Source organism: Panthera onca, chromosome B1 (genome assembly GCF_046562875.1).
Source record: "Panthera onca isolate mPanOnc1 chromosome B1, mPanOnc1 haplotype 2, whole genome shotgun sequence".
In the NCBI taxonomy this organism is placed as follows: domain Eukaryota; kingdom Metazoa; phylum Chordata; class Mammalia; order Carnivora; family Felidae; genus Panthera; species Panthera onca.
In genome coordinates, this window is record NC_138342.1 from 77,680,649 (window position 1) to 77,694,113 (window position 13,465).

The 13,465-nt window shown below is 36.7% G+C and overlaps 1 protein-coding gene across 3 annotated transcripts in view; it reads left to right on the plus strand.

The window, feature by feature from the left end:
* GRID2 (glutamate ionotropic receptor delta type subunit 2) overlaps positions 1 to 13,465 on the plus strand; it is a 1,486,895-nt gene that overhangs the window by 1,225,116 nt on the left and 248,314 nt on the right. For all 3 annotated transcript variants that reach the window (XM_078445882.2, XM_078445880.2, XM_078445881.1), the window contains exon 13: positions 3,508 to 3,703. In XM_078445882.2, coding sequence (XP_078302008.1) covers positions 3,508 to 3,703 — 196 coding nt within the window. The remainder of the gene's footprint in view (positions 1 to 3,507; positions 3,704 to 13,465) is intronic.

Below are 13,465 nucleotides of genomic sequence, written 5' to 3' on the forward strand. Positions count from 1 at the left end.
CCCACGGGTCGTTAGTAGTGTAGGACACCAGTACAAGGAATAAAAGTCGAATTCCAAAAAGATGTTGGGAAAACAGAGTGATTAGATGGCAAACCATTTGCTTTCTTTTATTATTCACCACTTATAGCTATAGACTCTCATTTTTTTTAAAATTCTGTGTGCATGAGTTGGGGTGTGGGGTTGGGAGAGGAAGATTCAACAATAACAGATTTGCGGAGTGATCATTTGCTGCGTTTTACCGTGAGTACTTGTGGGTTTTGTGTGATTAAGTGGAGAAATGGAATATATTGGTATGAGTATATTCCAAGTTAACAATTTTCTAGAATGCTCTAGATTGTTCCCATTTCTTCTGGGTAAGCATTGTCAACGGTTAAAAAGAAATGACAGCATTTGCCATGGTTGATTAATTTATATATCGGCCGTGGTGAATATATTTATATTAATTTACTAATTATTTTATAATTGTTTTGCATTTTTAAAAAAAGGATTTGGAAAAACAAAAGAGAAAACAAAGACTTGGCCCTTCTAAATTCACTCAGATGTTGAACTTCAAATACAGTTTTTTTGAGGATTACTACCTATTCTACCACTAGTGGAATAATTTGCTAGATTTCTTTTAGGGGCTCATAATATAGGCCGCACCATTTCTGCTGATATTGCTCTAAAATCTTACTAACATGAAAATAACAAAATGACCACATATGATGGGCACTCTCTTTCTGTGTTGGGATCCTAAAACAGCCTTCACTTTCTCTAATAAGCTGTTTGTGCTCACTTCATTTTGCTTCATTTTATTTTTGTCACCTTCAATGTTATCTCTGTATACTATAATGGAACGATGCTGAATCAGACAAGCTGTAATTTTTATTGCAAGCATATCTCAAGGCAAATTTATAAGCTGAACTTGATATCAGAAACGAAGCTAGAGAGAAAATGCCTTTGTTCTAAGTTACAAAAAGCTCTGCTATTCTGAATCTGAAGTATGTTGAAAATAAAATGTTTTTTTTTTTTCTGACATCAGGAATTTCACCTAGGCAATAGATTGAGATATCCCTTTAAAATTTTTGTGTACAAATCAGTTTCACCAACAATATTGTTTGTATTATAGTTTGATGTTTAAGTTGTGAAGCTAATATTTAAAGCGATGTTATGCCACAGGAACCTGATTATATTAATGATCCCAACATTTTATTTCAATTTTCTTTTCATGGAAAGCTAAGAGGAGTGTTCATTTATTTAACAGTGTTTTGCTGGTATGACTGTTTGGGCAAACAAGTTATATACTTAAGTATAAGCATATAAAAGTTTGAGCCCTAGATTATGATCTCACCACCACCAAACTGAAGATTTCTGAGAATTATAGGAGCGATTGATCGCTGAATCTTCTAAGGAGTAAGTGTCCAATCCTATCCTAAGAGGGTCTCTGATGAACCATGACATGGCCGTTAGCCATGAGACCTTTGGTTCTAGAAGGTACAAGCTCTATACATCTACCTAGAATAGGCCCTTGTATTTATAGATATTGAACAAGTGAGGCCTGCTATTATGATCTGTATTAATGTTTCAATTTTCCCCCTGTGCTACCACTTTACAGCATCCTCCACTACAGAGTGGGAAATATGTTAAAATGTTAATGTTTTGAATAGTTTCACTCCTACTACTGGAAACAGCAGTAAGTGAGAAGCAAATTGTATTTGGAAATAAAATTCTTACTGCTATACCGTTAACAAGATAAGCATGGTATGTCCCAGGAACAAATGCCCCGTCACTCTCGTATTAGCTTGCACCCTGGCTACGTGTAGCTCACTTTTATTCCTGATGTACCCTTCAATTATAATTTATACTGTCATTTTATCTTTTTACAAGTGGTAGAATTGGTTTAATAGTTGTAGAATATTCCAGCAAATTTTTCCTTGGAAATAGTGATTTTTAAATGCATCATTTTATTCAGCAGAAGTATTGAACAAAAAGGAATTATCATGGTAGTTTCCATAGAGTAAGTAATACACATCAACAACCCAAAACCCAATAAAACATAGACCAAATTCTGCTGAAAGTTGTCATTATAAATTGGCACAAATCCTCCTCTAGCAAACACAGCCCATAAATTATCGTTTGGGATACAGTTTTGCACATGATGGAAACTGGTGACTTGCAAGAGTATTCCCAATACCCTTGCCCAACGCTAATGTTGTTTGCAAAGGTCCCCAGGAAGTCATTACCAAACTCCATCTAGAAACAGACCAAAAAGGTCAGAGGTATACATAACATGACGTTCATAACATCTCAGACATTAGTGAGTTTGAATATGCCAGCGTCTACTTTTGAAGAGCATGCCAAAGACACATTTGTTCCTAAAACTCAGTCATTAGAGTTGAGCACCTACACAAATTCAATGAGTTTCAGTGGAACAGCAATTGGTTCTCCAAGTTAGAAAGTATAGAGTGGCTCAGAAACTGAAATGTGAGGAAACTGACCACCAATATAGAGATGAATAACCTAGGACAAGCTAATACTATCTATAACGTAGAGACTGATTTGAAAATCCTGAACATTATTCTGTAAAAGAGGAAGCTGAAAATATATTTAGCTTTCCAGAATCATGAATTTTATTCTGAGTACAAATAGAAATCTCTCTCTCTCTCTCTCTCTCTCTCTCTCTCTCTCGCACACACACACACACACACACACATGCACACACGTGCATGCGTGCATGTACACACACACATGCACACACACAAAATTCAAGCCAATACAGCAAAAGAAATCTAGAAATAAGAGACAACAGCTTGCAGTGAAAATACTATAGCCTTTGAAGCCGGTCAGATCTACATCTGAAACCTGTCTGATCCCTCACTGACTCTGCCATGGAGCAAGTTTTTTTATACTCTCAACCTGTTTTTTCATCTATAAAATGGGTGAAATATTTCTGAAAATGGGGCATTGCTGTGAGAATAACGTATGTTAGGTGCTAAATGTATGGGGTAGCCAATTGTTAAATAGTGACTATCATAAATACTAATTTTTAAGTAGTACACTTGACCTCAAAATATGCTGTTTATGCAAAATATAATTATTTTATTAAAATGTTCAAACATTGCCACCTAAAAGAACATAAGCTTAAGGGTAATAACATATTGAACTTTTTAAAAACTAAATGATTATATGATTATCTAGCAATCTAATTTAATTTGTCTTTGCTTTAATGGCATTGCTAGCTTTGTTTTTGCTCTTTTCACAGTGAAGTTCACACAAAAAAGCATTGCCTTACCACTAGAAATTTTCATTTTTCTTTTAGTAATGATTTTGCCTTTGAATGGTTTGTGGAAGTGCCATATACCCTAACAACAATTCTCCTTGTATATTACATTTTAATATGAAGAAACCACAGAATAAGAAAGCAATTTGACATCTATATTATATTATTCTCTGCTTTCTATACCTTTATTTCCAGTTGAAAGTGTTCAGTACTCTTTCTTGTGTCTTTCTTCTCTCCTAATAATGAAGATCTCTCCAGGACCTTTCCAAGCAAACAGACATCCCTTATGGCACAGTACTGGACTCTGCCGTGTATGAACATGTCCGGATGAAGGGAATGAATCCTTTTGAAAGGGACAGCATGTATTCCCAAATGTGGAGGATGATCAACAGAAGCAATGGATCAGAGAATAACGTTCTGGAATCCCAAGCAGGCATTCAAAAGGTACTGGTCATAGTTCTTCATTTAGAGTCCACTATTTTGTCTCCCATATTGAAATTGCTACATTGAGATTGGTTTATTTATTTTTATTTTAACTCTGACATAGAGTTTGTAGTTAAATTATACCTGCTATCGATTTAAAGAAGATTTTGAGTTGACACATTGCTTAAGCAGAAGGAATTCAAAGCCTTCTGTGCTGTGTCTACTGGATCTGTCTCCAATGGAATTTCAAAGCTAGAAAACATAAGCTAGTACATGAAGACTGAAAAAGTTTTTACAAGTCCCGTTCCAAATATCATTAAGATTATCCAATTCTTTCAGATGACTTTGGGGTACTTCCTATCCTGCATTTGTTTTTAGATGAAAACCTTATCTTTACTTATGATGTGGTAGGTAAAAGTTAATCTTGTCAATAAATAAGGTGCCTACAAATGTCTATTTCAAAAGTGAAAATCTTTATCTTTATCTTTCTTTAAATAACCATCATTTAGAAGATATTTTACCAGGGGAAAAAAAAGATTATGAAGCATCCCTTTGTGTAAAACATGAAGCTAGTTTTTATTCTGGGCTGTGGTTTATAAAAACGTGTACAGAAGTAACCTTGTCTTCCTCAAGCCCTATCAATCTGCATAGAAGAACTGAATGATTGTTGTTTAAAATTATCCCAGTGGCTAGCACGGTGAAAATCACAGTGGTTGACATTCAGTAAATAATTGTGGGGTGAATGAATGAATGAATGGATGTCAATCACAGAAACAAGGGTGGTATACACTTTTTCTCTATAACCTTCTACAGCAGAATAATTTGGACCCCATGTCTGAGTTCCTTGTTGGAGAACATTTTGATGGCTATAGAAAATATTCTGCTGCAGGTTCTAGCATTATTTTGTGCCTTTTCATATGATGTCCTTTATCTGCTGCTGCTATTATTATGCTTCCCTAGAGTGAACCTAGTTGATATCATTATTTTAAAAGCTAATGATGCTGATATAAACCTATTTCCAAGTACTAATGATGCATTAGGATGTGAATGTCCTTGAAATGTTAGCAATGGCCTCTAACTCCTTCACCCTTATTATATTAAAGTCCTTTCCCAGGACCCAAGTACTGATCCTAAAATCCACTGGCTTCTAGAAGTTCGACAGTTACTGGGAGGAAGTGGAGGGTGGGAGAGAATCATTGAGTGAGTGGACTTATATGTTGTCTGGGGGAAATGAGAGGGTAGACATTTTAGGATTTACTAGATACACATAGGATATTAATGAATTTAAACCTCAGAATAAGAATACTAAGTGGTTTTTAGGAGAGTTCCTTTCCTTCATACTATTAATTGTTAAGAATAATTTTGTTTTCTTGAGGATGATTACATTCATAGTTTATATTTCTATTCTACATTAGAAGCCAAAGCTCTCCACACTTTACAACCTCTTTCTATACCATATCATTTCAGATAACATTCACTTTTTTTTCTCCAAGCAGACATAAGGATACTCAGAAAATATTTTAAGAAATATGTACTCACTCATTCATCATTTATTTATCCATTTTTTCATACAATATTTGGTAAGTAACAATTCTGTAGAAAGCAGTGATCTAAGAACTGTAGAGAACTCCACCACAGAGAAATGATCATGGGATCTGTGAAACATAGTCTGGTGAGAGAGAAAGAAAAGAAACACATGATCAAACAAAATGACTTAAATTATGATTAATGCTATGGAAAAAAAACTCGGGTGCTCTTATAGAAATTAAAGAGAACATCTACTTGAAGAAGAGTGATCAAGTACATTTCCCTGAGGAGATAAAATATTAGTGATGGCCTGCCTGATCAGGAGCTGTTCACGTAGAAGAGAGGGTGGCAAGGCATCCAAACAAAGCATAGCCTAGGCAAAATCCTGAGGGTACATTCAAGAAGCCAGTTTAAAATCAACATGAATTGGGGCACTTGGGTGGCTCAGTCAGTTAGGCAGCAGACTTCGGCTCAGGTCATGATCTCGTGGTTTGTGAGTTTGGGCCCCTGTCGTGTAGGGCTCTGGGCTGACGGCTCAGACTCTGGAGCCTCCTTTGGATTCTGTCTCCTTCTCTATTTGCCCCTCTCCACTTGTGTTCTGTCTCTCAAAAATAAATAATTATTAAAAAAAAAGTTAAAATCAACATGAACTGGAACATGTCAAATGAGAGAGCATGGAAGGAGGGATAGTAACAAGGGACAGATGATGAAGGACCTGTTGCCCTTAGGAATTCAGCTTTTATTTGGATGGGAAAAAAATGCTACTAAAATAGGGGAATGCTGTGATTCATTATTACCTCTCAAGAAGGTCTCTATAGCTGATGTGTGGGAATTGGGTAAGAGTATGCAAAGAGTATAAACAGTGAGACAATAAGAGACTCATAAATTTCAGAGGTAGCCAGTCAAGTAGATACATGTAGTCAAATCCTTGTTTTATTCTTATGTTCTTACTCTCTCTCTCTCTCTCTCTCTTTCTCACACACACACACACACACACACACACACATGCATGCACAGCTCATATACCTTCCATTCTTTGTAGTAATACAAATTGGGTACACTTCCCGTATCCTGAAATTTCCAAAATAAATCATAAAGTTATAAGATATGAAATGGCACATAGAAGCTGTAAATGGTCATGTATGTATTAAGATATACATATATATATTCCAAAGTCTTCAGAATTGTTTAAGAAAACATCTCTTTTTCAAAGTATGTACACACAGTTTCCTACATTTTCTTTTTTCTTTTTTACCTTTATGTCTTTTAACCATAAAGAATTTAATTTGACAGTTGTGTATATGTAAAGAGAAAGCATAAATATCCATACGGAGAAAATTTCAATCAGAGATTCTGTGAAATAAAAATGTTTTAGACTAGGCTATTGATAATTTTCCATCCTGTGCTGAGAAGATTGGTTAATTATTTTTTACACTTTGCTGTTTCTTTTTCTTTAAATATGTAACTATTGCATCACCTTTAAACTTGGGTTAGTGTTTCTAATGCTGTTACTGAATGTCACACATTTAAAAAAAAATCTATTATGAAAAATGGAAAGAACCCTATTCCTAGAAAAAAAAAAACCTATCTGCTTTCCTTTCCTGCTTCTTCTAGGTCTTAGGTGTATAGTTTTGGAGAAGTCACTTGGCTTCTCTAAGACTTATCTACTCATCTGTACAATGATCACAGTGTGGGAATTAAAAACCTGGACTTTGCAGGCATGTCAACCTGGGTTTGAATACAGTTCATTTTTTTTTAACTAAAATGTGTAAATGTGTCTAGTTACTTAAAAATCTCTGGACCCCAGGATTTTCATCATGCTGATAAGAATTCCTACTTCATATAGTTTTTCTCATTATTTAAAAAATACATATATATGTAGAAGCATCAATAAATAGTAGGATTAGAGCAATAAACTCATAAAATGATCCTTAAGATTACCTGAGGAATGTAAATGTGACTAATTTGTAACTACAAAGCTTTATTATTTAATATCTTCTAAGGTTAAGTTAAAATTATACTGTAATGAAAAGAATAATTAATGAAAGAAGTAAAGAAGAACAATTTCTATTCCGTGGTAGTCTACTGATAAAGACAGCTTATGAGTTTAAAATTGCAAATCATGTCACCTAGCATTATACCATATTCATTCCATTTTCTGATTTACTAGAGGGGTAGTGAAGAATGTCCTTATGAATTCATAATGGAAAATACCAAAGTGAAAATTACTTGTTGTATATACATTCTTCTAACCAAAATCAGAGATAGCTGAAAATTGATTAGACGGGAAATAGGTAATAACAATAGAATGTCTTTTGGTTCAGTTTGCTAGGTCTTGGCCAGCCTCTCTTAAAACACAAAACCAACCAACCAAAATATAATAACCTTCTCACCTGCTAAAGCTCACTGGGAGCTTATAAGACTGAGAACTATGAGACATGAAATGTGGCTGTGCATTCTTCCTTGGGCAACTGGTCTTGCACATCCCACACAGCAGCTTCCTCTTCTCGGTCATCGGTTTCTAATTTGTTCGGGCAGAAAACACGGTAGAGGTCTTCTAGGTCAATTTTCCACAGAAGGCCAAACTTCTACAGTATCTTTGACAAGAATTCATATATATAGTAACTGCCTTCGAGGAAAGCCTGAATCACTGTGCAAACAATCCTAATTATAACTTTAAATAGAGACCATTAATGTCTCAGCTTGTGTTTGTTCTTAATAGTGCTACTAGTCTCATTAAGTTTCTCTCACTTGAAGGTAGAACTTGATCTCTTCTAACATCGTGCTGCTCATACCAAAGAAAGCTGTATAAATGAGGATTAAGTAAATGAGTTCTGATCTGCTATTCTTGGGAGACATTCACCCGTAACAGACTAGCCTAATTAAACTGGAACAAATTTGTTTCCATCTTCCTCTTCCCAGGACTTTTTGCATAAATAGAAAAAATGTATATGAAAAATATAACTGAAACTTTTAGTGCATTCATTCAACAATTATTTATTGAGAACCTTCTATGTATCAGCCAGTATTTTGGTTGCTGGAGTGAAAATAAATGAAAACAAAATGCCTCCACAAAGTTCACACCCTAGTGTAAGAGGCAGACAATAAACAAATAAAATGTGTTGTATTTCAGTAGTGATGTGTTAAGGAGAAAAAGTAGAAAGAGGGAAAAGGGAGACAAGAAGGAGATGGTCTGCCTTGTTAAATCAGATGTCCAGGGAAGGCTTCACTAAGAAAATGACATTGTGGGGGTGGTTCCTGAGTGGCTCAGTCGGTTGAGTGTCTAACTCTTGATTTCAGCTCAGGTCATGATCCCAGCCTCACCTCAGGCTCCAACCTGAACATGGAGCCTGCTTAAGATTCTCTCTCTCTCTCTCTCTCTCTCTCTCTCTCTCTCTCAATCTTTCTCTATCTCCCTCTGCCCCTCTCCCTCCCCTCAAAAAAATTTTTAATAAAGAAAAATAAAGAAAATGACATTGGAATAAAGTCTTGAAGCAAGTGGGAGGGAGACAGAGAGGTGTTTATCTAAGTGACATGTTTTCAGATAGAGGGTCAGCCAATGCAAAGGCCCTGAGGTGGGAACATGCCTGGATGTTCTAAGACTATGAAGGAAGCTCATGTAAGTCAGAAATACAGGATAATATCAGAAGTATAACAAAGTCAGAGAAGTAGAAGGCCAGGTGGTAGGGGAGAAGGTGTATCTTTGCAATCTTGTTACTCACAGTATGAGTGACAAGGCAACATCAGCATCACTTGAGAGCTTCTTAGAAATGCAGACTCCTGGGCCCCATCAGAGTCAGCCCTTCTGAATGTAAATGTCATTCTAAGAAGATTACCAGGTGATTTGTAAGCATGCTAACATCTGAAAATACTAATACAGGGCTGTATAGAACATATAGAACATTCTAAATGGGCTTTTACAGAGCTCCTGGGTGGCTCAGTTGATTAAGCATCTGACTTTGGCTCAGGTCCCAAGCCGTGGGGAGGGCTCTATGCTGACAGCTCAGAGCATGGAGCCTGCTTCAGATTCTGTGTCTCCGTCTCTCTCTGCCCTCCTCTGCTTGTGCTCTCTCTCTCTCTCTCTCAAAAATAAATAAACATTTAAAAAAGGTAAATGGGCTTTTACTCCATGGGAGATACGAAACTTAGGAAGGTTTTGAACAGAAAAGTCACATGATAGGGGTGACTGGATGGCTCAGTTGGTTAAGTATCAACTCTTGATTTTGGCTCAGGTCATGATCTCACAGTTTGTGGGATCAAGCCCTGCATCAGGCTCTGCACTGACAGCATGAAGCCTGCTTTGGATTCTCTATCTCCCTGTCTCTCTACCCCTCCCCCATCCCATGCTCATGCTTTCTCTCTCTCTCTCTCTCTCTCTCTCTCAAAATAAATAAATAAACATTAATAAAAAAAGAGTAACATGATATAATTCATATTCTGGCAGGTCAAAAATAAAGATCTGACTAGAAATGGAGGATCTGTATGTAGAACTAAAAGAGAAGTCTCTGGTTATTTAGAGGGTGATATTTATTTCCTGACAACCTAGTAAGCTCAGGTGTTGAAGAACAAATTATTCTAAAAGCTCTCAGCATTGAAGACTACTCAGGATTGAAAATCAGGATTGGTAGGATTAAAATCCTGTCCTAGCCAGAGGATCCTAATGGTAACTGCATAATACCTCAGACTACATAGTTCAAAGAGGATATAAAAATCTGATGGATACTATGGCAACAGGGAAGTGAGGGATGGTGTTGGCAGCAGCAGTTTTCAATCAGAAAGATAGCATCAATTTACAAGTCTAATTAGTCTACACAAGTCCCTGAGCTGTATAGGGAAAGGGAAACTGACAAGGTCCAGGTGTAGAGCAAAACCTCCAGGCTCAGGCCTCAGCTCTAGTGACAGCTGGAAAATTGGAGTATTGAAATGAAAGCCAAGACAAAAGATTGGTCATGTCAAATGGGCCACTATCAAGGACTTTTGAGGACTGGTGTAGAAAGACAAATTCTAGGTCCTATGAAATGGTGCGGTAGGCCTACCTTCTTTATTTATCTATGGCTGACAAAACTGGGTGGGTTGAACCTCCCATTTTATTAATTCATTCACAACCTATTCAGTGAGCACCGATCATTTACCAGGCCCTGTTCTGGGCATAAGAAATTAAGCAGAACAAGCAAAGCCCCTACCCCAATGGAGATTATTTTGTAGTAGAGAGAAAAAAATAGACAATCACATAAACATGTGCTATGAAGAAAAATTAGAAAGGTAAGGATGAAAGAAAGCAGAGGAAGAAAAGGGATGTTTGCCATCATATATAAAGTGGTCCCAGAAGGCATCTCTGAGAAAATGACATTTGAGTAAAGACCTGAAAGAGGACAGGGTATACCATGAAGACAGTGGGGAGACAGGGCAGGAAGTGCTCTGACCAGAAGGAATATTACTGCAAAATTCCTGAGGCAGAAACTAGCTTGGCATGATGGAGAGAAATGTCAAGACCAATATGGCTGAAGAAGGGTACATGGAGGCGGGGTGGCAGATAGGGTGTGCAAGGAAGATAGGTAGGAAATAAGGTCACATCAGGGATTAGGCTGGATGGTGACCTAAAAATGTTGAAGCTTGGGCCCCACTAAAGTTCCAACTGTATCTTTTTTTTTTATTATCGAGATACAATGAACATATAACATTATGTTAGCTTCAGACATACAACATGATTCTATGGTTATGTATATTGCAAAATGATCACCACAATAAATTTAGTTAACCTCCCTCGCCATTGTTACAAATTTTCTTTTTGTGATAAGAACTTTTAAGATCTATTCTCCTAGCAACTGCTATACATGCAATACAGCATTATTAACTATTTCACCATGCTGTACATTACATCCCATGACTTATTTATAACTAGAAGTTTGTACTTTTCAACCCCTTTTGCCCATTGTACCTTAATTAGGGAGTGGAAGGCATCTGAATATCTTAAATCCTTTCAGGTGATTCTGATTCACAATAAAGGTTGGAAATCACTGGTATAATACTTTGGAGCCATTTAAATTACTTTGATTTTGAATAATTCTGAGATAGAAAACCCAGGAAGGTTGTGAGTAGAAGAATGACATGATCTGACTTACTTACAAAGGTCCACTCAAAGTGCTATGTGGGAGATAGGAGAGGTCAAGGCTGGAAGCAAAAACAGAGATGAGATTACTGTTATAATCCAAGTGAGACATGATGGTGGATGGACCACAGTGGTTATGGTGGAAGTGGTGGGAAGTGATTGAATTTGAATACGTTGTGAAGGTAGCTCTGACAAATTTTCTAAAAGATTGAATATGAGCTATGAAAAAGAGGAGTTAAAGATGAGTCCAATGTCTTTGGCCTAAGCAGTAGGAAGAATGAAATTAACATTTATTAAGGTTGAGAAAACTATGGGAAGAGCAGATTTGAGAAGCCAAATGAGAATTTGCCTTTGGCATGATAGCTAACATGAAATGTTTATTAATTATCCAGGAAAAGATGCCGAGAAAGCTGCTTTCTATATATGAGTTGACTGTTTAGGAGAAAGTTCCAGCTGGAGATTGGAGATTACTAACATAGAGTCTGTATTTAAAGTCATAAGACTCGATGATATCACTAAGGATATGTGTCTATCTAGAGAAGAAAGCTATGTAAAGACTAATCCCTGGGACAATTTAGTATTTAGAGGAGGGAGTGTTTAAAAGGGTATAACAGAATCAGGAAAGGATCAGCCAGAGAAGCAGGGAAAAAAACAAAAGCAGTTGTTTAGAAGCCAAATGAAAAGTATTTCAAGAAGTTAAAATGATCAACCGTCTGTGAAATGATGCTTATGGATCAAGTATAGTGAAGACCTAGAATTAATGATTTATTTGGCAACCAGGATTCTCTGGTGACCTTGAGAAGAGCAGATCTGGTAGAGAGAAAGGAGAAGGAATTAGAATTAGATTGGAGAGAAAAAAAGAATGAGAAGAGAAGCAGTGGAGATGACAAGAGTAGGTACTTTTATTTATTTTCTTTTTTATTTTAATTTTTTATTCAAGTATAATTAGTGTTTTATTAGTTTCAGGTGACAATGTAATGATTTGACAATTTTATACACTACTCAGTGCCCATCATGATAAGTGTGCTCTTAATCCCTTTTATTTATTTCACCTGTCCCCTACCCACTTTCCCTCTGGTAACCACCCATTGTTCTTTATATTTAAGAGTCTGGGTTATTTTGTTTTTCTTGTTTCCTTTGTTCATTCATTTTGTTAGAGTAGGCACTGTTTTAAAAAATGTTTCTTTATTTTGAAAGAGAGAAAGAGATAGAGTGAGCAGGGAAGGGGCAGAGAGAATGGGGCACAGAGAATCCTAAGCAGGTTCTATACTGTCAGCGCAGAGCCCAATGCAGGTCTCAAACTGACGAACTGTGAGATAATGACCTGAGCTGAAATCAAGAGTCAGACACTTAACTGACTGAGCCACCCAGTCACCCCTAAACTAAGCACTCTTTAAAGGTGCTCTGCTAAAAGTAAATGCTGAGTAATAGCAAGGAGGGTCCTGAAGTAGGATGTGATGTTTGGGAAAAAATGTTGTATGAAAAAAGATGTGTGCAATATCTGTATATGATGGGATTATACAGTAAAGAGAGGGAAACTCAAGGTGCAGGAGAGATAGGAGAACTGCTGGAGATCTGTCCTAGAGTAGGTGATAAGTAATGATATCTAGTACACAAGTGGAGGGTTTGAATTTAGGAACACACTCCATCCATATTAAGAGAAGGTAGAATATATGGCAATACATGCAGATACGTTAGAAGATACAGGTGGAAGTATGTGGAAGATCATTATTGAATGCTTGTATTTACTCAGAGAACTGGGAACTCAGGCCCATCACCAAAGTGTAAGCAACAGGATAAAGATTCCGGAGATTTGAAGAGAATGAAGAAAGGAATGGTTGTTCTGGAGAATGGGAGGGACAGTAGGCTAGTGAAATGTGATAGTACTCCTGGAAAAAACTAAAGGCCCTTTTGCAACAGTGATCATGACAATAAGATAAAACCAATCAGCATGACTGTGGGCTTTTCTCTAAGCCATCTTCAGCTGCCTGAGCATAAACATGGAGTCCACAGAGAATAGATTTCACCAGAATTAGTGTTTACCAGATAAACATGGTAGAAAAACAATGGAGTGAGGGAATTGAGCATATATGCAAAGAAATGATCATAATTATGAATCATGGAAGCTCATCTGTGTAGGAGAAAAG